Source organism: Anopheles ziemanni, chromosome 3, assembly GCF_943734765.1.
Source record: "Anopheles ziemanni chromosome 3, idAnoZiCoDA_A2_x.2, whole genome shotgun sequence".
Taxonomy (NCBI): Eukaryota; Metazoa; Arthropoda; class Insecta; order Diptera; family Culicidae; genus Anopheles; species Anopheles ziemanni.
In genome coordinates, this window is record NC_080706.1 from 96894888 (window position 1) to 96922601 (window position 27714).

General features: G+C 43.5%; 1 protein-coding gene across 1 annotated transcript in view; it reads right to left on the bottom strand.

Moving 5' to 3' along the window:
• The window catches only part of LOC131289154 (heterogeneous nuclear ribonucleoprotein L), a 144498-nt gene that overhangs the window by 16767 nt on the left and 100017 nt on the right, over window positions 1–27714 (bottom strand). The window contains exons 4-8 of the mRNA XM_058318363.1: window positions 24091–24176; window positions 18638–18734; window positions 16965–17022; window positions 10703–10792; window positions 6641–6709 (exon numbers count right to left, since the gene is read on the bottom strand). Of these exons, the coding sequence (XP_058174346.1) occupies window positions 6641–6709; window positions 10703–10792; window positions 16965–17022; window positions 18638–18734; window positions 24091–24176 (400 nt within the window). The remainder of the gene's footprint in view (window positions 1–6640; window positions 6710–10702; window positions 10793–16964; window positions 17023–18637; window positions 18735–24090; window positions 24177–27714) is intronic.

The window sequence follows — 27714 nt, forward strand, 5'->3', positions numbered from 1 at the left end:
GGCTTTGATTAATTGTCACCAAAGCGTACCGAACCGTCAAAACGGCTCACTGTCGTTGTTTACTAACCCCCTTGTATGGGGGAGGAAAATTCTGAGAGAAAATTTGTCCCCACAATGTCAGCTGACTCGAAGGGACGCTAGAACGAAGGCTAACGATAATAATCGCCCGGTGAAAAGACACTTCTCGCCAGGACAACCACGCACTTCTCTTTGCGAAAAAGATTAATTATTTGCGATTACAAATTATACCCATCCTGCATTCCAAACGAAAAGGTCCGGGAGGAAAACCCTTCGACGAAGCATCTTTGAGGGATTCAACCGTTTCCGGAAAAGCCATCACTTCGCCTTCAACGTTCCATTTGTTACGGTTCTGAAGAGGATCGTGCGAACAGTGCGAACTCCACCGCAAGTGTCCTAACACACACAAACACCCATACTCAGATATATATTTTATCGCTGCGCGTTGTTTACCCGCGGGCTAATGAAAGCAAAACATTCGCGTTGGAGATTCGCGAGCCAGTTGGCGTGAAAACAAAGTGTCCGTGTCTTTCCGAGGGGCGGGATTTTTAACACTTTCCGTCAAAAGTGAAACGATGGTAAATATAAGCGGCCTGTGGCCGGGCAGATACGCGCACTGTTATTTGATCATTTGATAGCGAGGATTTGCGCCCGTCGGCAAAAACAAAAAACCGGACTGAAAACGGGGGGGAACTTCCGCTGATTCCGGGAAAACTGCTTGCCCAGTGGCGAGAGAAAACAGTAAGCAATTAGTAGACCTTTAAAAATGGGGCATTACACTAGAGGTAGGGAATGATATCTTACGAGCCTGTTTGAACGCGTCCATCACCAACCGATTTGATGCCATCACCTTCAGGCACATGCTGACACGGTTGAAGCTGACTTTCACTCAACACTTTCATTAGACGGTGCAAGTGTTTTAAGGTTGGTTCCAGTAGCTGAACCTACCTTACGGATCCAAAAAATAATACCTCCCTCTCGTCGCGCAAATTGAAACCAGTTGATCTTCGTCAGCCACCAGGCGTCTCCATCATTCTTTCATCAGCCCCGAAGAGCCAGCGACCAGGCGTCTCCACCGGCCTAGAAAATGATTAATCGCACGCGCACACATTCCGCACCCCCAAAATGGTCACGGACCGCTAGCGGCATTCCCGCCGGGCAGCAGTTTTGCACTAATTAGTCCCCGGCCAACGATGACGCTGATGATGACGCCGGGTATGACGCTTTGCCGCGCTCGCGGTCTTATCACACGCCGAGAGTGTGGCATCCCGTGCGTCACTTACGCAACCGTCGGTGGCGTGCGGTTTGACGAATATTTATGCTTCACGCCAACCGGCTGCAGCTGTGCCGTGCGTGTTGAAGCATGTCAGCAGCACTGGGCTGGGGGCGGCAAGTAAAACTGGGGAAAACCCAATATTCCGATGGCGCACCGGGCGGGGGGTTGCACTCAAACCAATTTGAGGTGCAGTGCGCTATGAGTAATTGCAGACTAATTTAGGGGAAAAAGAAACCCCTTAATGGCCGTTTTCGGACCGATTGTACATTGAGTTGAAACGTGAAATTAATCATTTTAATAACAGTTCAATGCATTCCAAACGAAAGTGTTTGTTTGCTGCTGTGGGAATGAAAAAAATCAATTATACATTTTCTGTTTCATTTTCCATGCATGCAGGTGAGTCAAATACAATATAGAGGAACATTTATTTATTTTTAAATACTGAAAGGCAAAAGACTACTTAAACAAAAATAGTTCCATTATAACAAGCAATATCTACAAACCATGGGATTAACTTTAACATTGCACCAACTTTCTCATAAAGAGCTCTACCACACATCATTGCGGAAAAGCAAACCTCAATTCCTCTCGAAGATTCTTCAACACACTAACCACAATTACAAGTAGTAAAGAAGGCCAATTGTCCGGCTATCGGTGACGCTCTTCGACAAACAGGCGTAAAGGGAAAAGTTAACGCTTTTGGGGGCTCGAATTGGATCAGCAAACATCCAAACTACGTGAAAACTGTCCTCTTCATTTTCTCCACCTCGCTCGATGCCCTTACGAAAGCTCCGGTGCAGCTTTGATTGTTGCCGTACATCCAGCTTTCTTTACGAAGCCAAAGGGTAAAGGCAGCCCGGAACAGATTTCTCCATAGAGAAGCAACAAGAGGTAGAGAGAGAGAAGAGGAGTGCGCGATGGGAATGAAGTAAATCCCTAACCGAAACACCGAGCACGATGTGCCAGAAGGCGAGATGTCGACGTCGTGCCGTAGCTGGATGTCGAAACGATGCCAAGAATAAACCAATGAAACATTCAATAATATACCCTGGGACACTTTCCACCCCTTGATCCCCAAGACCTCACTGAGGGACGGGAGAGGTAATTGAATCGCATCCGGAAAAGCACACAAATACCGGCCCGGAAGTGGCAGACAGAGGTCGGGTTGGTTCCAGAAGGATGGCTTAGTTGTTGCGATATGTTGAATTATTTCGAGACACTTTTCCTCATCTCTGTAAAGGGCTGCACACCAACGGGCTCTCCGTGTGCTACCTGTAATAATATCATCGTCAAGCGAGCGACTCTGTGACAATGCCTGGGCTGGCTGGCAGCAACATTCACCACCGTACGCCGGAGATGCTTCCGATGCAAGCGTCCGAGGATCCGAGAACGAACGTACGGGCTCTGCTGCTGGCTCGCCGGGAGGAGGAGGATGGCCGACCGACCACCGGAAAGGGATACCGGGGGTTTAGAAAAAGAAGACATTTCAATTTAACTGCATACCTCACGGTCGGGGCTTAGAGGAGAGACATTTCCAGATTCCGGTGCAACCCCAACTCCAAACCCCCGGGACGTACACTTCGACAGCATTGCATAACGTGTCGTTCGTAAACATTCCCACTTAACTCTACAGTCAGCCCCCTCCCCCTCTCTTTTACCCGATGGGGATTTCGTCGGAAGTAAAATTTGTCCTCCCGCCTTTCCATTCCATTCCCGACCCGAGCACCTCCTTGAAGGTGGACGTGGTTTCTCATCCATCGATTAGAGCGTGCAGGAGAGCCAAGGGATGGATGGAGGAATTTTAAACATGCTTTGAAGAAGCCACCGAGTTTCAAAAGGGTGTGCTAAAGCAATGGTAACTATGCAAACTATGACGCCGGGGCTGGCACGGTGTGGAATGAAGGAAAAGATGATGGACAAATTTAATTTAGTACCGAGCGCGCATGAGCTGCCCTTGTTGTTGACATGTGCTTTCAAGTGCCCAATTCTGGTAAATGCTCATCATGAGAAACTTGATTAAAACACCCCCAAGATGTGCAAACGAATGGTAGAATATTTATAAAACATACGCTTTTTGCATTACGATCATGTATTAATGAAAACAACAAGCTTCATTTGTAAAGTAAGGTCAGAAATCGAAACCTTTCAAGGGTTATTTTTGTCTTCAAAGGATGAAACATAACCTCGAAAAAGACACATGTTCGTGTACGAAAAACATCGCTCATTCGACACACACCATATTATGCTTCAACTCTCGTACGAACAGCATAAATCCGCTATCATCGTTTCGGACTTGGGAAGCATAAACCGTTCGAACCAAATCGATCATGTTTATCACACCGATCCAGTTCGCTGATTTCCACCATCCCGCAACACTACAAAGGTCCGCCGATGACGATGACGATGATGATGATGATTATGGCGACGACGAGGACGACCGCGATGATGGTAATGGTTATGGATTTGTTCCGATACGGATCATCGGTTCGTCGTCGTGCGCTATCGAAAAGCCAATAAGAGTGTTATTTATTATGAGAATGTTTTTCGTTATTTTCATTTGCCGCCAACCGGGGAAAAAAGCGAAGTACGATCGCCACCGAATGATACACCGGCCAGAATCGAGTGGCGGAAACAATAAGGAAACTGCGACGGGAGGGAGGGGGTGGGATCATCTTTCATCCGAGGGGAATCAATAATGAAACATCGGCTCGGGCATGTGGGGTGCCGTCGATGGTGCCATCCGATTGGGCATTTTGTTATCTCGCCTGCGCGAGGGATCGAAAAGATGAACCAAACCAACCACAAAAACCTCACTCGAAAGGCTCGATGAAGGTGGTGGTGGTAAATGATGGAGCTTTTCACGTGCGCCTTTTATCTTTTCATATCATTCTTTTTTTTGTCCACATCTTTCTTTCTTCTTTTTTGAGCCGCCGGGCTTAAATGCTGGCCGGATTTTGAAGAGTGGTGAGCGTCCTCTTGGTCGCTGGGTTTATCCAATATATATTTCGATCATTCAATTTGGACGCCGACTTATCCGTCTCTGTTGCGCCTCATTATGGGTGCGCGGTTTCACCACAACGAATGTTTCTTTTTTTTTCCCCGGGACGAAAGAAAAAACCCTCCCCAGCAATCGAAAACCACTAATCGGATTGCTTCACTCGCCGGTGCCTTCGCTGAGGTTAACACACCGATAACGATAGCCGTGTTTCCAGCTTCTGGCTTCTGAAGCAACCGTTCCTGGAAGCTGACGTGGAACGAAGCACAGGGAAGTTTTGGGCAGTGATTTCATTTTCCTCGTTTGCTCCATTGAGAACACGTTTGCAGCGAATTTTGGTCGGCAAAAAAAAGCGTCAAGTGGCCATTAATGAGCAGACGAAATGGAGCGAGCACTTTTATAATTTTCACATGAAGCGTGAAAGAAAAACAAAAGAAAACAAAAATCCGACGTTCGAGTGTCTATGAAAAGTAAAAAAAAACGGGAACGGAAGCTGCTCTCGGACAGTGTTGGGGGCAAATACGGTAAGGACCAACTGGGCTGTCACTCAAAATTGGGGCGATTGAATTTATGATGGCAAAGAAAATTTATGATTGCGAGAAAAAGGTCCTCCAACGTATCTCTCCTCTTCCAAGTCGATGGAGAGATTGATTGAAACCATTTGGTCAAGAAAAGTTTTCCTTTTTTCTTCATAATGCCTTGCCTCGGAGATGTGTCCCATAGGCTAAAGTTGCCTCTCGCAACTTAATGGCTTGCACCATCATATCGCTTTCTCAAAGCTGTCATGTGAGAGGCGCATCTCGTATTTGCAATGATCGATAAACTTTTCCCATCTCGAAACTTGCTAGTGAAGCGCGAACTAAATTTGGCCAAACGACTGGGAAGGACAACTTTCCACTGGATTCCCGAACATTCCCAGTAAAGATGAAGATGCTTTCAAAATTTTCGTGAAGGGTTTTTGATAATGATCGTTAGTTTTGATTGAACAAACAAAAAAACACATATTTCTTTTCCTTTGCCATCGCGAACGGTTACAAACGTGCCAAGGGCAAAGTAGATTTATGTCAAGAATAAGTGATTTCTCACCAAAACATGCTCAACACTTCCGTGAGCAGTCAAACATATTATGGGTTTTATTTCCACTTCATTTTGAGATTCCAGATTATATCAAAATTGAATCGAATCCCTTTTTCTGAAATGGAAATCTTCATCAAACCAACTCTAGGAGTCCCAGTTATCCTCTGCGTGAAACTAGATTTAATACTTAAGATCTCCATTTTAACCGAACACCGAAACCGCAGACGCAATCGTAAAGCCCTGGAAGGACACAAGAGATGAAGAGAAAAGCTCGTAAAAAGTTAAAAAGGGAATGGACAGCGCATTCACGGTGTGGGTTAAACATCCCCGATCAAAGCAATGTCAAGGGATATGGTCAGAGGTCAGAGGGCATGAAAAGGGATTTCACCAAGAAAACGGATATCTATCCCGAAGAACCGCACGCTGCTTCCACTCCCGAGCGATGGTTGGTCAGTTTGCTTCGGTTTAATCGAACGTGAAAATAATTGCCACAACCATATAACATAATCCACCACTTCATGGTTCTTGCAACAGAGTCATGGTTGGTCACCAGCGCTGGATTTTTTGCCGATGCTTCTACCCCTTTCACCATCATCGATTTATGCCAAACAGGGGTATTTTTGGTTTCGATCACTTCGGGACAATGGTGAGAGGCTACAAAGAAACGGAAAAGAGGAAGGATGTGTTAACTTTTACAACTTTTACACCCCGTTGCATTCGAAGATTTCGAACGTCAGTTTTCGTTCACTTCCGGGCCGGGTAGCGAAAACAAGTAACTAACTTTTACCCTTTCCTGCTTCGAGATCGAGATCGAAAACTCAACACACACATACACACAGGAACAAATGGTACCCTTGAGCCACACAGAAATCACGGCCCGGGACCAGTTTATGGATCGGTGATTAATCTTTCATGGAATGGAAAAGGATTTTGATTTCTGAACAACGTTTTCCTCGACAATGGAATCGAACGTAGGTAAGGAATGAAAAAAAAACTCAACACTCGACGGGACAAGTTACAAACAGGAGCACGTTTCCTTCCGGACATATTAGCTCTGTGTTCTTTTTTTCCAAACTTTGGTTCGAGCTTTCTGCTCACCGGAAGTGAAATTTCATGGAGATTCCTTTCACAACCTTCTTTTCGCAAAAGTTCGTTTAAACATATCCGACGCTCTGTTCAAATGGGATAAGTTGGAGAAGGGGGGGTTTATAGGACCATTGGGTTCAATTAGCAAAAAAGGAACGTAGTGGAACTAGCCGGCAGCTGTTACTTACTTGAACGGATTCCTTGAGTAGGTGTAGAATACTCGTTGTAGGGTGTTTGTGATGGTGAAAGGTACTTACCTGCAAATAGAAAAGAATGAGAACATATAAAGTTAAAGAAATTGAGGACACGCGCACGCAAATACACTTAATAAACATAAATCCATCAATGACAAACAAAGGGAGAAAAAACAGAAAAAAATACATGAATGAAAAAGCCACACAGCCACACGGAGAATTGTAAACAGAAAACGACGTCCAACCGTGGAATTCCCTTACATATCTTAAGAGCTTTAAGCCGAGTTTGCAAACCGAACTGAAACCGAACTAAAATGAAATTCCACATTGCACAACTTGTGACACAGAGAAATGTGAAGCAGAGAGCGATGGAAAAAAGAACGAATGAGCCAACGTGTGTCGCTATCGATTCGTTCTAGCAAAATTCCAATAAAACTCAAGCGTGCGTGACGATGATGATGATTCCCGTGAAAGCCGATTACGGCAATGAATGGGACATGATTGATAAGCTCGAGGAAGAAAATTGAATCAGCCACAAGCATGCGGGAGAAGGGGCGTTACGGGGCAGAAGATAGGTGGTACATGAACAAAAACACTTTATAAGGTTGTCCGTGTATAATTGAGCCAAATAAAGCGGATTTTGAACAACTTTGACGTTTGTGTAAGTTTACTGATAGTGAAAGAGATAAAATAAAATGGTTTGATTTTTCTTTGAAGTTAGTAATTTTTCGTAGAACTCTCTTAAGCAGCTGCTGTAGCACTTCGATGACGAATAAGTACTACAAAGAATGCACCTGATGACATTAAATGCAGCGCAATGCATCTTTTCATCTTTCAAAATCACGACGCTTTCCTGCGTCGGAAGTCGTTAGGCAAAAAGGTGCTCAGCAAACAACGAGCAAATGATATTGGTCGGGGAATTCATTCTGTAATTTCGAGGAAAGTCAACATCGTTTGCAGTGGGACCCCCCACAGCGTCATCAGACATATGGTGTTGTAAGTGTTTGAGTTTACGCTGAAGGATCAATATCTAATGGTGGAGAGCGATGATGAGGATTTGCTCGGGAAAACGATATTGACTCGAGCGTACCAATCTCGCTTTATGGTTCTAGTTTAAATATCCGAACCGGAGAAAGTCAAACTTCGTAAATTTGCCATGATGTTTGAGCATAACCTAGTCAAGTTTATGCATATTTTAGTGCCGACTCGTCGACCGTAAATTATTGTAAACGCTAAAACATTTGACACGCGGGGGGACGCTCGCGGGAGTAAATATGATTCGAAGTTTTTCTACACTCGACATTGGACCATTTCATCCCTTGGGAAGTTGCCAGATGGGCCCTGCGGCAAACCACCGGAAGATGGACCGTGATGTGCTGCTTCATTGCACCGCGGATGAATAATCGATCCGGGGATTATAACAGTTGGATGGTGCTGGGGATTAGAATTATAATTTAAATTGATACCAATCCTATGCAACATGCACTTTTCCACATCCCCCTTTTTAGTGGGTGAAAGCGGATTGATAGCAGAAAATTTTAAAACTCACGTTATTGAGGATGGTTCCCTTGCGGGAAGCCCCAACTACATGACACGGAACGGGAAATTAAAGCCCGACTGAAACGAATGGTGTTAATTAGATTGCAAAATGGCCACCAGTGGAATGATCGTACATCGTTCAGCGCTTGACAATATAAATTATGCGTGCATCCACACGAAACGCCCATTCGTAGGCGTGCGCCGAATTAGAATGAACGCGTGTATGTGTGTGTGGTGGCCATTTTGCGCCACGATTTGATTGACAACACAACGTGGGAAAAACCGATGGAAAATGGCCGGGGTTCGCATGGTAAAAGGCTTTTCCTGATCGGACGAACGATGAGTGGGTTTAACATTGAGAGCGAAGCCGTCCAACGCACATCATGCTAAAGTGTCACTCAGTGGAGAGAGAGATAGGAGAGTGCAGCAGCAGTTACTTTATAATTCAATCATTTCCATATCCGTCATCATCAGCGCCAGGCCATCGTCAACATGCGCGTTTGCAAATCTTTGCTTCCGTTCACTACCGCGGGAACGCTGGCTTAAGAGAGTGCAGTTTTTCGAAAAACGAATCGCTTTTGATTGACAGCAGCTGTCACGCTGACCATGAGGGGACGACATTTATTGTGGTTGAGCTATTTTGCTTCCACACCGGATGCTGAATCGTTTGTCAAGGGTCGACAAAAAAGTGTTTCAACTGAATACATTTCCTTGGGGATGTAACTCTGAATTCATAGACTGTTGTTCGATGAAACGAAATGAAGCCTCGATAGCGCAAAAACATGTTGGTGGTGTAACAGATAGCAACTCTTTTTCTATTAATTTTGTTCTATCGAAGGGAGGTAATAAATCCGTCAGCTTTGATAGAATAGCGTCGCTAACCTTCAAAGGCCTATCGGTGAAGGTATAGGTTCAGGCTTTCAATCACAGGCGCAATAAATAAAACACTTGCGGAACACCTACGGCGCACAATCTAAGCACCACTTACTGGAACCCATTACGCTGTAATACTATCCAAAAAAACAAAAACTGGTTTCGTCAAGCCCACTCCTTTGGGAACGGGGTGTCTAAAAAAACATGGAAAAGCAAAACCAGTTCACTCTAACCATGCTCATGCCGATCGATCGCCACGCAAAAAGTGGTTTCAGCCAACGCCTACGCAAGAAGCGGACAAGATTCAAGACTAGATTGTGACCGAGAGTGACCACAAGCGACGGTTTGGCGGAACGCTGGAACCACTTTCACCTTCGGGGGCACCATTTGTAGGGCTGGAAGGTGTTGCTACCAACCCGGGTGCCTGGTGGTAACAAGTTGACGAGTGATAGTTGCCCGCCCTCGCGGGACTTATTAAGAACGAAACTGGTTATCAAGCAGGTGTTTGGTGGGCTTCTAATGAAATATTTCCCCGACAACGGCTTCTTGAAGACCCCGGAGCAATGAGGGAGACGAAGATCACAGTTTCAATTCAATTTAAACATATACGCCACGACCTATTGCCTACTAACGCAGGTTGCATTTAGAGCTGTCTTATTCTAAAGACCCCGCTGTAATCTCACGTGTTTCACCATTTACAACCGAGAAGCCAAGGTGTAACTCGAACCAGATCAAGCGCTTCGAAATTCCACGCAAAACCCTGAAACCCTATACGCTCTAAATCGGCATTTTGACCAGCGGAACGAATGCATTCAATCAGCCCGCCATCCAGAGGGATGCATTCGGTTTAAGTGCTTCGATTTCGGATCTTAACGATTGATGGATGAAGCCGCATTGGACCGTATCGAGGTCGATGCACCTCATTCAGTGGATCACTCCAGCAGAAACGAACAGAGTAGAACTGCACAAAACTTCGGTCACCGTAACGACGGTGCATTTTACGTCGAACTGCTTTTAGCTCCCTTTAAAAGGTTATCTCGAGCCAAGCGAATGATTTTCACATGATGAAACCGTGTAGAACGCTACACAATCAATAAATACTTTTCATCTTTATCTTTGCTGTCGATTCGATTCGATTTCCCCCTTGATAGTACCGTACGTCGGTGCTTTATGTGTGTGGTTGTGCTTGAACTACGACGATGGAAGGATGAACATATGAATGAAACATAAGGCTTAGATTGCTTCCAGAAGTGCCGGCAAACGAAACATAATGAAAAGCTTCCGTGCACAAATACGAGTATATGAACAACTTTGGCAAAAGAAAAATATGGTAAAAGTTGGTGAAAATATTAAATTTATAAAAGTGGCCGTATTGCTACAATGCTAAATAAGCAACATAAAATAACTAAACTAAAAGAAGGCTGCAGATTACAAAATGTGCAAAGAAAGATACGAAAAAACAAATCCATAAGACAATAGGAAACATAGCAAAGTCGGTCATGAAAACATAGTTTTTTTTACAAGCAAACAAACGGTCAACCGTACGAGATCACTAGAGCAACTACACCGACACGGGGGGGAAAGACTAGACTAGACTAGCTAACTGTGGAACTGACAGGGTTATCAAACGGCAAAACTACTCACTGTACGGCTGCGGTCGTCCACCGAAGAGCGTTGGATCCTGGAGCAGGGGCGAGCGTCCATTACCGACCTCCTTGACCGTGGTAGCGGCTACTTTTGGTTGAGCGTGTATGCGTGTATGTATGATTTTTTTTTTAGGGGATTTCATTGACCGTAGCAGCAGTAGTAGTAGTAGAAGTAGTGGTAGTACAAGAAGATGGAGTACGTTTGCGTTGCGTGGCGTTGTTTTTGTTTGTGGTGGATGTTTTAGAGTTATGTACGTTTTTCGTCATTGGTTTTATGTAGAAGTTGGCATTTTATTTGCATATGACATCGGAACGGTGCCATTATACAAACGGGATGGTTTATTAAATTACGGTTGGGTTGCAATATTGCAGAGTTCGTTTGTAGTAATTGTTGTGATAATTTCAATCGTTTTGATGAACGGTGTTTGCCAGTTGGAAAGTTGTTCGGGTAGTAGAGTTTTTATATCATTATATATATATATTTTTTTGTTTGCAGAAACATAGACAACGGAAACGGTAATGAAAAAAGAAAGAAAAGCAGAAGAAAAAAATCCCAATTAGAAACGGCTTAAAGGCAACTCGGGTAAAAGATGGGCTTGGGATAATGAGGGGAATCGGGGCAAAGTAGTTTGCAGTGATCAGTGAGAACAGTGGAATAAGAAAAAAAAGAAAGGACAGAGAGAAAGAGAGATAGATATAGAGAGAGATAGAGAGGTAGAACTGACGAACAGACAAACAGACAACACGGCAAAAAATGTGTGATAGAGTTGGAAAGACAGCGCCAAAAAAGACGATACAAAGAAAGTGTAGAACAACGGAAAGCGGGAACATAAGCCAAATATTGCTTCGGGAGGGAAAACATTTTAAAAACAATTTACAGCCGTGTAAGAGATGACATCTTTATGACAGAGAAGAAAAACCACAGCTAACCATATTTAGAACACGAGAAAAAATACTAGCAAAACGTGATCAAGTTGTGTTAAAATCGAGCTAGTTAGTTGTAAACAAATAAAATCAAAAATAAATAAAATCAAAATGATAATAAAATGCAAAATATATCAGCTAATGTTATTAAATACGAACACAATAGTAAAATGAATTGAAACATTTAGATGTATTTTCTCAAGGTTGCGTCAGAATAGCTACACCTTTGCATGACGAATAGGTAGTCGTATGGATTAACAAGCAGAGTGTTTACTGACATCTTGATAATTTACGTTCCATTTATTTCAGAGCTGTGCATTCCTGTACTTGTATATTTGCGTACGCGATGGTCACATGAACTTCACAACAGACAAAATTGTGTTACGTACGTTAGTTGAAAACCATTGACGCAAACGTGAAACCGTGACCTATGGTTTCAGTGAAGATACTTCTTGTCTGTAGCTGTATATACCGTGTATTATGTTGTGGTAGTTGTCTCTGTAATGTTTCTGCAGTGTTTATTCCATTATGAAGCGGTAAAGATATTGAATCTTACAATACTTGAAAAGTGGTTGTAAGAAACATCACACAAAAGAAACAACATGTTTTACTGAATGTGTTATAAAGAGCGTTGAAATAGATGGATACGAAAACATACATACATGTACTTAACACTAACACTGAAATGACCGTCAGTGGAACGGTCCAGTGTTTATTTGTAGCTTTACGACACAATCGACAAGACAGATGCCAATCAAATTTGACACAATGTCTTGAAGTATGCCAATGTAAGGTAATAGAATGATTGCTCACTTACCATCGTTGGGATTGATTAGCAAATATGTTTTGTTGAAATCGAGATGACAATAATACATCCCGTTTCGATTATAATAGTTATAGAAAATAACGAAAATCTCAAAAAAACTACAAACGCCATCACCATGTCAAATATAACTAACAAACATAAAGCCATTTGCAAGATGCCCAAAAGAGAAAGAGCCAATAGCATGTGAAGAAGCCTATTCTAAAGAATCAATTTGCTCGTGAAAATGGTGCATTGAATAATCAACTCTCATTGCGTTTAATTCGTAATACGAACAAAACTATAACCGCCAAACACTGGCGTGTTTATATAACTGACAAACTATAGTTATCTATTTTTTTCGTGGAGATTTAAGAGAGTACACAAAAAAAACAAACAACAGTTATAGGATGATTGTCAACAAAATGAGTAGAAAACCCACTTTGATAATTCTTTAATGTGCAATGCGATTTTCACATAATTTAGTAGAATACCTTCTATGAAAACATCGATTTCGTATGGAGAACTCATCATAGAATGACATTCAATTACGATAATAAATTTATGAATTCGTTCCCCTCACAATCCAGTCAGTCTCGTCCCGATAATTGAACGGCAACATAGTTTCCAAGCATCCAAAAGCCATGAACGACCAGGCGCCTCCATTGGTCAATCGTTTGAACTTACTCACGAATCCTTCCTCAGGTAGTTTTCTACGAGGTTGCTACACCTTACCCAAACATCAAGGCCAACGGCATTTGCCATCAACAGCACACAAACATACGCGCACCAGAAAACTTTTTTTGCCGGAAGAGTTTGAAAACTACTTACCGTGCGGGCTCTTTCTGCGGTTTTCAATTCTCCCGAAAGGCGGCCAAGCGTAACAATTTTCGGTGCATTGGATCGTAAATAAACGTGCAGTCGGCTGACTGGACCAGAAGCTGAAGAACACGACACGAAACTCCAATAAAACTTTCAATTTTATCCAACAAGCACGAGTTGGATGCAAGGAACAGCAATTTTTTCGTTTCTTGAACACCACTTGAGGTCAAATTCTTTCCGATTTGTACGAGTCAACAGTCGGCTCTCGCTCGGCGTAATAACGAGCTCTCGATCGTACAGTGCGCGATTGGTCATAACGTACGACCAAAATATACTTTGGCAGTTCTCGCTACATGCAAAGTTTGTCAACTTTTAGTTTTCTTTTTACAGTGCAGTTGTGTCATACGACTTCGTATCAATTCGGTCTCAAGTTTCGCATTAAAGTGCCACTGCTTTCGAAAGTTAGCTCTTCCGCTTCACACGAACACGACTGATCTATCTATTTTTGGGTGACATGGGAGGCTCAGGAATGCGTATATTTTTGTTGCTTTGACCAACAAACACTCTACCCCTTCGCACCAACCCTCTAACCCTTTCGCGTGGTGTGAGGAATTCGTCGTCAAAGTTCTGAATATTTGACATACCAACCGCCATCGATGCAGCAAACCGTACCGCAAAAAAGAAAGTAACTGACCTGCTTCGAGCGTAATGCAATGCCTAGCAACTTTTCTCCCACTCAAGTGCACACAATTGAACCGGTTAAAAAACATCCTCGCCAGATCGTGATATTGTTAACGTTAAGAGCATGGTCCGATGGGTTGACGACCGATTAAATATAGACATCAGAGCATACGGAATATATTCGTGAGGAATCAATCTGTGGCGTAAAGTAAAGTTTACATGGGTCTGCAATTATTATTTATTTTTTTAATGCATTTGTCTATTATTGAGTCAAAGAAAGCTTATCGATGATAAGTACGAAAACTGTTGTTAACAGAACATATTCATGGCCTTCAATGGATCGAGTCAGTTCAATCCTCCCTTTCAGCACACCTAACAAATTTAAGAAATGGTGCTTCATCACGTTTTGCTTTCTAATTGAGTTCCAGGCTGGTTCCAGATTCGTGATCTAAGAATATAACGTCGGACAACATTCGACGAAAAATGTGTGTTGTGGGCTTTTGACAAAGCCACACTTCGAACGAGAACCATCCCAGCGATAGTATCAACAACTTGTTCGTCACGATGTTTCTTACTAGGAAAGGAGAAAGGTTTTCCTTCGGTCCTGTGAGATTAATCATCATTGACAACTCGTTCAATAATATTCCCGTACATCCCCGAGCTGGCGTAATGAGTTCTTCAGCAAAGCAGCAAAACACGAACGTCGTGTTGACGTCGTGTGCTCGAAGTTTCGGGTGCCTGTATAGACCACAACATCAAATTTCCCTACGGATCGCTACGCTTTAGGGTGATTTGACCTCCCTCAGTACGAGAGACTGCGAAATTGAGTGAACAAGGCCCCGGAAAGGGCACACCAACTTCCGCGTGCCCGGTTTGTTTTCGGTGGGAGGATAACATGCTCGGGTGGAACGGGTTCAAGGACGACACGGTCCGTGTCTTTGCTCCGTGACAGTGGAGTGAAAGGATAGACGTAACTAAATCTCTTATGGAAGACCAACGGACACGAAAAGGAATGCCGAGAATATCCAAAATACCCCCATCAATCAGCTAGGAAGATGGCTTGGGCCGCAAGCTGTCACCGCCAGCGATCAAAGTATTGTCCGCTGACAGCTTCGAGTGTGGTGAAGGTAACGTGCGTGGCCATCTCGGTACTTGAGCGTTGCACACTGCTTACTTGGCCTAGTGAGAAAGTGTTTAAAATTAGACAATACTGCCATCGGCAATCCCTTGCGTACCACATTCAATTGGTTGGAAACTAAATTGCATTTTTTGGGTTGTTGTGTGCGTTTCGAGCACATTTGTTTATGCACAGCCAAGGAAGCACAAGTCGCCAAACCGTGTCCTCTGACTGTCATCAATAAGAAAGAAAAAAATCATCAGTTGAAGAGAGATGTTTGAAAGCACAACCCATGAGCTAGGTCTATGGAAACTAATTGCAGTCGATCCCATTTGAAACATTTGGCGAGACATCAATTTATCCAGAACGGCAACAGAATGCAATAACCACAAACCGCACGTATTAAGCGATTTCGGGGGAATTTCCCTCATAAATCAAGCGGGTTTTAGCCAGTGGGAAAACCTGATGACTCTCGCTCAGTCGTAGATCCTTGCGATTCGTTCTTCTTTCCCGAATAACACACCAAATGTTTACATTCGTATCATCGACTGTAGTTCTTCCAATACGAAACACGTAGCTCGTGATGCGAAACAGTGATGGCAAGCTGTCGTGTTCGCTACAACGAGCTCGGTGGGAAATTATTCGATAAAATATTTGTTTGTTTGCTAGCCAACCGGTGCATATTGTATTGCCGTGACGGAATTCCGAAATCAAGCCGCATGTAGATAAATAGACCGTTTTGTGACCGTTGGTCCCCCGTTGGCCCAGTCTTTTCAACGAGCTATTTTTAATCAGCGGTACGACTGGCGGCGGCCTCAAAACAATCCCGTTTCCCGATTGCGCACGAGATGTAAGGTTTAATTGCCCAATCAAGAACGAATTCTGCAGCGCGCGGAATGAATTTCTCGACCATGGTCGTACGTATCCGAATCTTGTTGAACGGCGGTTCAAGTGCGAGGCAACGATCGCTTATTGAATGCAGAGATGAGCACAATCAATCGTAACGTTCACAAATTCAGAAAGCAAATTAAATCAATCAATCGAATCGGTATAGGAATGCTTTTGAATCAAATTGGGAAGGTTGCTTTTGCTGGCTGGAAATGTCAAGAACATGTGGGACGCTTACTCTATTCCCTGGACGGCGGTTTTCAATCTCTGTCATAATAATCTTCTCTTACAAGATCGGCTACACTGGGACCTTGTTTTGTGAAATTGAAAACGGTATAAATGTTTCTAAAAAAGGAAATGCAAGTAACGATCTGTTTGCTTTCAAGCTCACAAGAGAGATAGAAAGCAGTGTGCTATTACGAGCTGCAACACTCTAGGGGCTGTATGAAGTAAATGGTGCTAACAGTATTCGTGACAAAAAATGGACCGGCAACAGTGAATAGCAAAAGTCAACAGTAGCAAACGACGAAGTAAACAAAAGCCAACGAAACGTGCTTGAAACAGAAAGGGAAATAACAACGAAACAAGAAAACCATAGAACACCATGTGAACTGTATTAACTATAGCGCATGATAACAACAAAGACAAGCCAACCATACGCTGAGAAGGTAATGAAACCAATTGATTATACACGGAAGTATGGACACGTAAGAAAAGAAAAAAAAAGAAAACTTAGGTGACAATCTCTATCGACTACGATGTGCGTGATTGTACGAGTTTGGAATGAAACAAAACGAGAAAATAAATGCGACAAACGAAAACCCTTCAAAACGGAAACAATAATTCTAAATCGCTTTTGGAAGGAAATAGTAGTAGTAGTAGTATCAGTAGTAGTAGTATTGGTTGGTATTCTAATACTGTATTTTTTTTTTTTTTTAGATAGATGAGGAGAGTTGGAGGAATAGATGTGAGAATATCAAAGGAAAAAAGAAACTTGAACAAAGTAAAGGAAGAAAACATCCTTACCCAGCGTGTAGTCCCAACTGGAGTCACTGTCGTTTTTGTAAACATTGAGTTTTTCTGGCTGTTGATGTTGTAGTAGTTGTAGTTGGAGAGTTGGAGTTGTAGTACAATGTTGTTGGAGTTGTTGCATGATGCAGGTTTGCGAATGTTGCGAGTTTATAAGGTTGATGAGGTTGTAGTTGTAGAAGTAATATATTTTTAAATTCATATTTTAGGTGGTTTGCATTTCGTATCGTTTGTTTTCCCGCACGCACGCGAGCGATATTTTGTGTTGCGGCAAGGACGAGATAGGAGACAGGAGTGGTGGTCCGTGGCCGGTTTCGATTGTGTGTTGATAATGTTGGAAGTGTTTCATGTGATCAGAGCAGCGGGTTCAGATGAATGTGGACCGGTCGGCCAGTGCGGGAGAGTCGCGTTCAGGAATTGTTGTTGTTTGATGTTGTTTGACGATGTAGTTGTGAGAGTGGTTTATGTTGATGATGTTGTTGTTGTTGTTGTTGTTGTTGGTGGTGGTAGTTTCGTGGTTTGATTTATTTTGCGACAGATTCGGAAAGAAAAGAAAGACAATAAAATGGACAAAACAATGGAAAAATAAATATTTTGGTTCGATCTGTTTGTGGTTATGTTTTACGGTTTTGTAGATATAGAAGGAAAGGAGAAAGTAGAGGATAGGCGGGAATTCGGGAACGTTACGAGTACATTGGTGGAAGGGAAAAGGGCGAGTGAGGGAGGGGGTTGCACCGGAATATCATTTTCTTCAATGCATTTTACTTGCTATCGGACAATCAAGAATGAATAGGGCGTTATTACAGAACAACCTCGCTGATGGTGGAAGAAGAGTAATCGGAAAAGATTTGAAGATTTTGGGGAAAACACAATTACAAAAGGTGAGAGAAAATCATAGAAATAAAGGAAAAACTATAAACGTAACAAACAAGTCCTGCTAGTCGATAGAACTAAACTACTTCTCGCGCTATTTTGTTTTCCGGTTCGATACCTCCTTCGCGTTGGATCACGTTTCTCGTTGCGGAAGACACAATCCGTTCATTGGATCGATTCGGTATCGAACGGGAAAAACAAACCAACCTAGGCTAGGAAAGTATACGTTGATGGAATCATTTTTACAAAAATAACTTTCTCAGTAGTCATGAGATGCTAACAGGGAGGAAAAGAAACACATTTTACAGCGTTCACATGAAATGCAAAGAGAAAGATAGAAGGTGTTCGTAACGGAGAAAAGAAGTGACAACTAATTTTTGCTAACATCGAGAAACTTAAGCCGCACGGTTTGGAAGGTTGTATTATTTTTTTTATATATATCATGAATGATGTGTTATTTTTCCATCTGATTTGATAATCCTTCTGTTTCATTCTGGGGGGAAAGGGCAAAGTATTCGTACGTTTTATCTGTATTTCTGTAGTATGTTTTCGAAAGAATGAAAAAAGAAACGAAAGAAAAATAAACGAATCAACAAAAGGTTTGAATTTGAAAAAGAAACTAGTGAGAAGAGTAAAAAAATCGTTAAACAAAACTAGTTAAAGAGAAAGGAAAATGGAGGCAGTTGGGTGTGTCGGGGTTGGAGGACGAGAAACTCGAAGCAAAGAAGAGAAAGAAACATGGACAAGTACAGCCAGATGGGGGGAGGAGGAGCAGAGGGGATACGATGCTAAATTACCTTTGCGTAGTCAATCTTCAGTGTGCAGCAGCCGGAGTAGATGTCGCATCCGTTCAGGCTGTCTTTGGCGCGGGTCGCTGACTCTATGCTGTCGAACGTGTTGGTCCTCCCGGCCGATCGGCGGGGGAAGGAGCTTAGTTAAGGAAAACAAATCATTGTTCGTAATAGCGTTTACCTATGTACCATGGTCTTGAAGAGAAGTTGCTTGCAATAACCACAAATGAAAAATTCCAGCTTCATTCAGCCTGTCCAATTCACTCACAAGCGCCAGCTGGGGTAATGAATTTTCATTGCCACTCCGGAAGTTAACTACTTCACCGCCAATGGGCCAGGGGGACATTACTTTGCACCCGATTCCCTATTAGCGTACACAATTACCAGTAGAAAATAGCTCGGGACCCTTTGTTACTTACGAGCTTCGTCTGGAAAGTATCATTGAAGGTTTAATATTTGTCGAACAAACAAAGGCAAAGAATATGATCCTGGCGGTTTCATGGAACCCTGTTCCGAAATGGGCTCGGAGGGCGTCAAGATATGAGTTAATTAAAGTAATTGTGTTTGGAATTTCAGGCTATACTGCCTTCCTCCTTTAACTGATTCCTCCAGGCAAATGGCTTCTTGAATAATTATTTTAAAGTGATGTTTGTTCGTGAGCTGAATCAATTTTTCAAGGCTATAAAATAAATTGTAATGTCTCAAAACTTTTCAGATATTGTATTCGAGCAAATGGATTTATGATGTATGATATGTATGCCCAATTTAAACTTCCTTAATATATTTATTAGTTTAGTCTTTTTTTTTCAATCACTATAAAAGTTTCAGAGAACAGGAAACATGCCAACACAAGCTCCTGATTTGAGTGATGTTTAAAACTACTTCGTTCCCAAAAGCGGTAGTCATTTTAAATCAGCCCTTCTTTTGTTGCCTCATGTTGGATAGAGCTGGACTTAGCGCGGAACTGGTTTCGGGGTGGAAAATGATTCAATATTAGACCATCTCGCTGCCTCGGGGAATGGCTTTATGGATGGGCTTGCCAGACGAATGGAAACCGGAACTTTCACCGTTCGCTCGAGCAGAAAATGAAAACAATTTAATCGTTCATTTTCCAGGCAGGATCCAAAACCATCCTATCACCCTTCGGGATTTTGAGAAGACCGTTAAATAAATCTGCCGCTAGCAAAACGGGACTACTTCGAACATTCCCAGATTAAGCTGCACAAATTAACTGTCTATCTAAAGCCTCCCTCGGAACAACCCCCAAACGAAGCGGGTTAACTGAAGTTGTGAACACTTAAAACTAAATGAACCTCGAAAAGGGGAGCCCCGACCGAGGAGGATGTAACACTCCTGCAGCCTGACTAGAAGTTGCTCTTGTAAGGCCTGTCCAAAACTCATTTCGAAACTCTAATCCTAGAATGAACAGATGATTTTCAGGTTGTTTCGAAATAATGTGAACTTGTGAATGAGTGTGGATGGAGTTGGGGATACGAAACGTCGAAATAGCGAAGACTGATCTGCCTTTTACAAAGCAGCACCATCACCTTCTTTTCTGATAACTATTTCGGTTTTACAACGAAGGGTTAATCGCTGTGCATTTTATGATTAATTTCCTAATATTTCCACTTTTTGTCAATCTTTTAAGTATTGACAGTACATTATTCTTCAGCATCAATGCTTTCCTTACCTAATCTGTTCTGTTCTGTTCTTTAACTTGGTAACGCACTCCGGGGTTTGAATTGCGTCACCTTGTACACTTAATTATGCAATAGAAAAACCCAGACGAAAAGCAAGCAAACTGCTTGTTAATGCATGCAGGTGTCTCCAAGGGTCGCACAATGTACTTTGCACCGTAGCTCGAAGGCAGGTGGGAGTGTTTCAAAGGCAACCCACTACTTGCTAGACATTAAATTTTTAACAAACAATTTGCAATATATTCGTAAAACTGCCATCGTAAAGTTAATCTCACCAGGATTGCGGGCAGGAGAAGATGTCGTGAAAAGCGGGGGGAGGGTCGCGAAAATAAAACCAACCAAAATACAAGAATGCGCGAGAAGGACAAGTCTTCCTCGGACCAGGACACGAGATGTTTCATGGCTCCCCGAGCGTCACGTTATTAAAACGAACCGTACCGAACAAATATACACCGAACGAACCTTACACGCACGTGCGCGAGATGTGCGAAAATGATAATTTAGTTGGTGGAAAATTTCCACATTTTAATGGCTTTCCCTGTGTGTTTGTGCTTCTTTTTCGCTCGCCGCTTTAGCATCATCAATAAAGAATAAAGCATGAAAAGCGCAGTTTATGAGGCTTTAAATCTTTACACGCCCAGTTTCTCAAAGTCGGCACTCCGTCGGGTTGGGGGGTTTAGCAAGTCTTCATTGAGTATAGCTTGGTCGGCTTTTCACATGGAAATAGACTCAAAAGAAAATTTTTTTAAAATTTAAAAAAATATGTCAAAGGGGAAAAAGACAATTAATTCGACATATCCACGTGGGGAAAAGAACACCTAACAAGGTTTAAATAAACACGTTACACATTTCTGGACGCAAAGGTATGTAGCTTGTGCCCGCCAACAGTTCAATAAACAGGTGGAAGGTCATGAGAAACGAATACTTTATTCTGTTATGTTTATGCTACTGTTACTTCTTCGGAGGGGGGAGGTTCAATTGGGATGAAAAATTCTCCATTTTCATACCGGTACGGGTTTTCCCAGCACAGCAGATGCATCTGGAAGTTTGTTCACCTGTGAAAAATTAAAATCCCACCTGTTAAGCCCAGCTCAGGGTTTGCCGTGGTCTGATTTTTGCCAAGGGAAAATAAAAGTATAGCATAACGCGACCACCCGGTGTCCGGTGCGCAACACCAACACGATGCAGTAACGCTTAAGACCATACTTTACTGCGGCCATTATCAGGCTCTTCTTTCGAGGGATGTAATCTTGCTTTCGAAGGGCGCGCGGTAGGTACGCGAAAAGAGCATCAACAAACGGCTTTTAAAAATTATCAGAATTTATCACTGATTAAGGCTTAAGCTCGAAGGAGCTGGCTGGAAGGCAAAAGTGTTATTAAGGATCCCTCATCCCGTTGTTGCTCTGGTTGGCTGGCCGGCTGGGGCTAGTTTTGCGGTACACGATGACCGAGAGAAAGAAAAAAGTGACCGAACCACGGTCGCTTCGCTAATGACGTCCTTGCGAGCAGAGGAACATTGTACACACCAGTGTCCACGTTCGCACAAAGATGGCCCGGGGAACCCAGGGTCCATCCCGGAACTATTGAGATTAGTACGAGCTCTACTATCCGGAACAGGAAAACAAAACAGGACCCTTGTGGAAGGATGAGGCTGCGCGATACACAAAACAAACACAACCGAAAGAGAGATGGGCTCAATTATCATTTATTACTGTAGCCAGAGTTTCGAGCGACGTTTGAGCCGGACACACTGGCAACCGTTGGGAGAGATCGTTCCACCCGGAACGATTAAGGCTCCGGCGAGTGTTCCGGGTGGATTGGGCGAACTAATGAGGCACCAATTAGCGTAAAGTAGGCGGTCGAAGAAGAGCACATGCGACACGGGGGCGGGGAAGGAAGCGAAACCGACATGCTCGGTTTGTCACACGTTCCATGTTTCAGTCCCGGCGAGAAATTCGCTACCTTTCGCGCGGGTGGGGCCAATTCATTTCCTAAATGTCCCTCCACGGGCGCCTTATTCCCAATCACAGAGAGAGAGAGGCCGCCACCATTGTGAAGTAAATGCCATTTAAGCGTTAATTTCGTGCCAACGAGGACAACATAAAGAACAACCCGCAAGGGAGAAATGAGATCAACATCAAGGACATGGAAATGATGGGCAACATACACCAAAAAAAAAGAAGGAAATTAAACCGAAAGCCGGTCGCTGCTGATGGAAAAGAATTGAATGGGATTGAAGCCATTTTCTTAATGCGAAACGTGGCCGATTTTTTCGCTCACCAAAGTAGCGTTCATTGACATTAATTGATCATCAACGATAATGATAACGCCAATCACCGTCGGCAAATGCGTTACGTATTTTTCTTTTTCGTCTTTTCACCAGAGAAAGTTGTCAACGCAAGCGAGCAGAAGCAATCCTTACACCTGAATTTATATTTTGTTAAATTATCACTCCGGATTAAGAAGCTTTTCGGCAGGTTGCTCTAAATGCGAAAGGGACGATGCGTCCCAGTATCCTAATAAGAAGCAATGCTGATTATTCTACGGTTTATTAGAATGTTTCATCCCGAGCTCTTACCCGCTGTCGTCGGCTAATTGATTTAATGCGATTGTTTGAAAGGGGTTTAGGACAGGATACATTTGGGCATTACTTAGCATAACTGATCTTTACTGATGGGAAAGTTGATCATATTGGTTTCACATCCAAGTGAGGATATCTATTAATTTAACTTTAACATCGATTACATTGTGTTATGAACTCTCATTCTCCACAAGACACAATCATGTTATATGAAAAGGTAAATTACTTAAATGATGCTATCAAAATCATAAGCTTGGTATGATCGGTTCTCTCTTTAACTATCAAGTTGACTTTCCTCACATTTGTTTAGCCATTACTCGATTGAAATTTTCCTTCAACAAATGAGGAAAATGTGCGTCTTATGCCTTTGCAAAAAAGCTGGCATAATATCTTATTACCACCGTAGAAAGATAAACCGTTCCGACCAAAATATATAACCGCCTCGCGACAATTAATTTCGAGTGACAATTTCTTACAGCAAATTACTCCTCGTTCCCTCCTTCCACCAACCAAAGGGAAGAGTTTCCCGAGGGTAGTAGGCGCCCTCCTAAAATTAATTTACATCGTCGCCCACCAGATGGCGTGCTGATAAAGGCCGTCCATCCGTCGTGGCACGGCGTGAAACGAATTTGTTTACCAACTTCCGTGTCCACTTAATGCCTGGGGCAGAGGGGGGGCCTCTGGCAGGAACACACAGCGGGAGGGAGCGAGCTGTAGGAAAATTCATTCAAAGAGGTGCGAAATTGTGCGTATCAGCGGCGTTCGTTACCTCAATGCGACACCACCGACAATTTATAGCCCTCCCGACATCCCACTCGGACTTTTTTTTTTCTTAACGATGTTTGCTCTCGCGTTTTCTTTTTCTCAGCATAATGACGTCCCTTTTCCTTCCCCCGTTGAACAAAGAATATACATGGGAGGAAAGTATAACCGGATAGAAGCTTGGCAAAGGTTTTCGGTAAATAGCGGCGAATGGCATGAAATGAGCCCAAATTACGATTCACTGCCGATATCTGGCACGGTGGCGCGAATATTCCGTCCGCCCAGGGTCATGTACGGTCACAATTCACCGTGCAATAAATTTATCGCATTTTCTCGCTCCTGTTACCGCAAGCAACACTTTTCGTAGGAAAAAAGGGAAAATGTTGGGACTGGCCCAGTCTTCATTTTGAAAAGGATATTCAACCATTGCTTGGACGCCATTCTTCTTGAATATAACGATGCGTTGCACTTGGCCATTTGGATGGCAGATCGTGTATAGAACGTCCTGGAATGAAACGAGAGAAGAATAAAAGGTGCGTTAGTAGTGATTCAATTTCAACTATAAACGTTTTCAACAATGCACAATAATTTGAATGAGGTGAATTTCGGTTAGAAAATACCCTTATTGAATTTACGGTAAAAGTTTTGCTAATTTAAACTGTTTGGTAAGAGACTAAAAGGGCCAAGTGCCTTCTGTTCCTCTTGAGCTTACTGCAACTTGAACCTCCACGATGACAGTGATGCCCCGTTTCGCCTTGAGTGCCAATTTATTTCAATTTCTCATGATGTTCTCGCCTCTCGCCGAAAGTGACCGGATGGGAAGCTTTAACTTGAGGAATCTTGCGCAAGCCGCACCCACCCCGCTCTACCCCGGGCAAACGTGTTGGTTGGTTCGAAGCGTCACGGGTTTCCCATTCCAATGGAAACGGGCTACAAATTGGAGCACGTGAACTCAATTAAAATGTCAAACCATTTCCACATCTTTCGGGCAGTTGAAGGAGGGATAGAGAAGCCGACCGGTAGGGTAGAGGCAAGACAGAAGGACAAATGAATACATTATTTCTCACTGCAAATTTTCCGCCCGAAACATACAGCTCCACCCCCAGGTCCAGGGCAAACAAACCGAACCATTCCTGTGGACGAGGCGCTCACGTGTGATGGAGTGCTGCTGACGTCCGGCGAAGGACGGGTCATTTACAACTTTTTCGCCAACATGGCACACATAGGCGGTGTCTGTTTGCGGTGTTCGGATACACAGGACGGGTAGGGACGATAAGGAACGAAATATGGATGAGGCAGCACATAGTTGGTCCCTACACCCCCCTCTCGCTATACTCCCTCCTGCCGTACGGGACCTCCTCCTAGTCGAGTCATTTGCAATTCGAAGTGGCATTATCAGTGTACACACTTCGGAAACTTTGTGTCCCTACTATAAATGAAACCCCCCGAAAGATAATTCCGCCGACCGACGAACGGCGAGAATCTTATCTTTACAGCTGACGGAAATACGCTACCCACACACACACACACACACACACACGGGAGCGGTTTATTTGATTCGGTCGCAGGATTCTGTAGCAACCATTACTTCTACCCGAGAAAGAACGAACGAAATAGGTTCCGTTCCATCGGTCACTGCTGTTGCCAGTAAGTGTTCACTTTCTTTACCCTTCGGGCCGGAGGGGGTGGGGGGGAAAACTAACCATATCTAACCATTCAACACAAATTAAGCGATCCACCGGAGCGCACGGGCATAATGGACCATAAATCAGACCGCAGAGGCAACGAACGCTACTACTTCGACCCCGAGAGTCCGCCGAGGCCAGCCGAGCGTTACTGACAAATGGAAAGGAACAGCCAGGCACAACAACTAACGCAACAGGAAAAATAAAAAGGAATCTGACTTTTCTATGAGTAGTTAAATGTAAAACCTTGCGTAACAAGTATACAACATTACAGCGAAGCCTTCAAAGGCAACGCGTTTTGGAAGACAACTGTTCCATCGAAATTTAACTCCCTCTGTTGAAATCTTATTTTCTCCCGATCTAATTACTCAAGCTTTTAAAATGTGTCTTTGGAGTAAAGGATCCTTCATTCGCTTCATTGCTCTGATGATGTTGTTCTTGGTACATGTTTTTCGATCCCGAGGGATAACTGCTTCTTGTCTCAAGATAAAAGGGAAAGATTTTTAAAAGGCTGGTGATTGAAGATTTCTTTCCATCTTCCGTACCGATCAGCTTGCTTGGAAAGAGACCCATATTTTCTTTCGGATATCAAATTTCACAAAACATCCCCTGGTGGCCTTCGGTAAACATGCCACTAATTAGTAGCTTTTCCACGGGATGCGCACCAGTGAAACCAATGTTCCAACACCCGTCCGTCGTTACAGTACATTTGTTTGCGAAAGTCCGTGATGAAGAGGGATCAATTTACTGGCCTTTTTTGTTGAGCAGCGTGAGGAGGAGGAGTAGAAGTGGATCGTCTTAAATCACAGTTCCCACCCCCCATCCCATTGGCTGCTTCCTTTTTACGCACAAATGACCCGCACTAATCACCGACAATCAGCATCATCATCAAAAGCTGCAAACAATAAGATGGGTTTAATCTTTGATTTCCAAGCGAAAAAAACAAAAAAGCTCAAGCACCACTATCTTTATCCCTGCTGCCCTAGCGCGGGCATGTTATTTCCGTTTTCCAGATACTTTAGCAACACAGAAAGTTCAACAACTCACAGCTCGGCGCGCCGTTTCCTGAACCGGAGTGGCCAAATTGCTCAACCCCAACCCACGCGGCGCAGAGAAAGCAACAACGAGACTCAGAGAAAAAGGTCCACCCCACGACGACATAACGACAACGTCATTCGTCAAATGTACAACCCCCCAAACTTTTTGGACAACTAATGACTGAGAAGATTATCACCCTCCTCCCAGCTCCTTTTCCCCCGACGACCAAAAGGACTTCGGAAAAAATTGCCCACTTTTACAAATGCCCTCCAGTTGTCGCCCTCTCGGCTACCAAAAACTACAATGGCCAGGGAGCTGTACCCTTATAGGCCCCGGCTATAACCGGTTTGCTAATGACAGGAGCGAACAATCTGCTCCTGCCACCTCCAGGAAATATTCGCTACTTCATGCTAATCCAATTAGTGACGGCAAGAATGATTTGCTTCCTTCCCTTTTTTTTTCGAGTGGTAAGAACGAAAGAGAAAAACATCATCGGAAAATCCTAACCATTGTCTTGCCGTCGTCCTAACAAATCGGATTATTTCGGGTAACACCTCGGAGGAGCGAAAAGAAATGTTCGTTTGCAAAAACGCATTGATTGAGGCAATGTTATTTCCTTACGCTTCGTCCGATTGATTTGTGGAACGTGCTCTTCTCGAGCTTCGTTCTAAAGAAGAGTCTGCAAACAAGTCGAACGCAAATGTGCACTGAACTGAACTGGCCAACCCTATAGCCAGTGGTTTAATTCAATCATAGCTGCAACTACGACTAACGGCCTCCGTGTAAACCCGACGAAGGAATGAAGTAACAATAGAATATCGGCACATAAAAATGCATTGCAACATAAACTGGAATAAAGAGAGCGCTACAGCGCGAAGAAAGCAATCGGACCGAGTAAAACTGACACCCGCGCTTGGCTGCAACGTCAAAAGTGACGGCGGAGTAACAAATGCCCTGTATGTGTGTGTGTGCGTGGTTGATGGACTGGAAGTGGCTTTTATTACGTGTCACCATAAATCAACCGCGACGGTTGTTCGGTAAAGCCCGATTTACTACCGAGCGAGTGTTCGCAGAACGGTCCAATCCTTCACCAACTGTGTGTCGGTGTGTGTGTGTGTTTGTAGAGGTATGCGCGCCTTGAGCTCCCGGCTGCCGACACACATAACACCCGAGCTGGCGACACCAATGGAAGTAATCATTTACTATGAATAGAGACAGTTATTTTTATCACCATTGACAAGTCACCATAATTTCTCTGCGGACGTTTGTCGCCGCCGTTGTCAACGGACCACCGAGTTCCTAAAGCTAGGGGCCAATCGA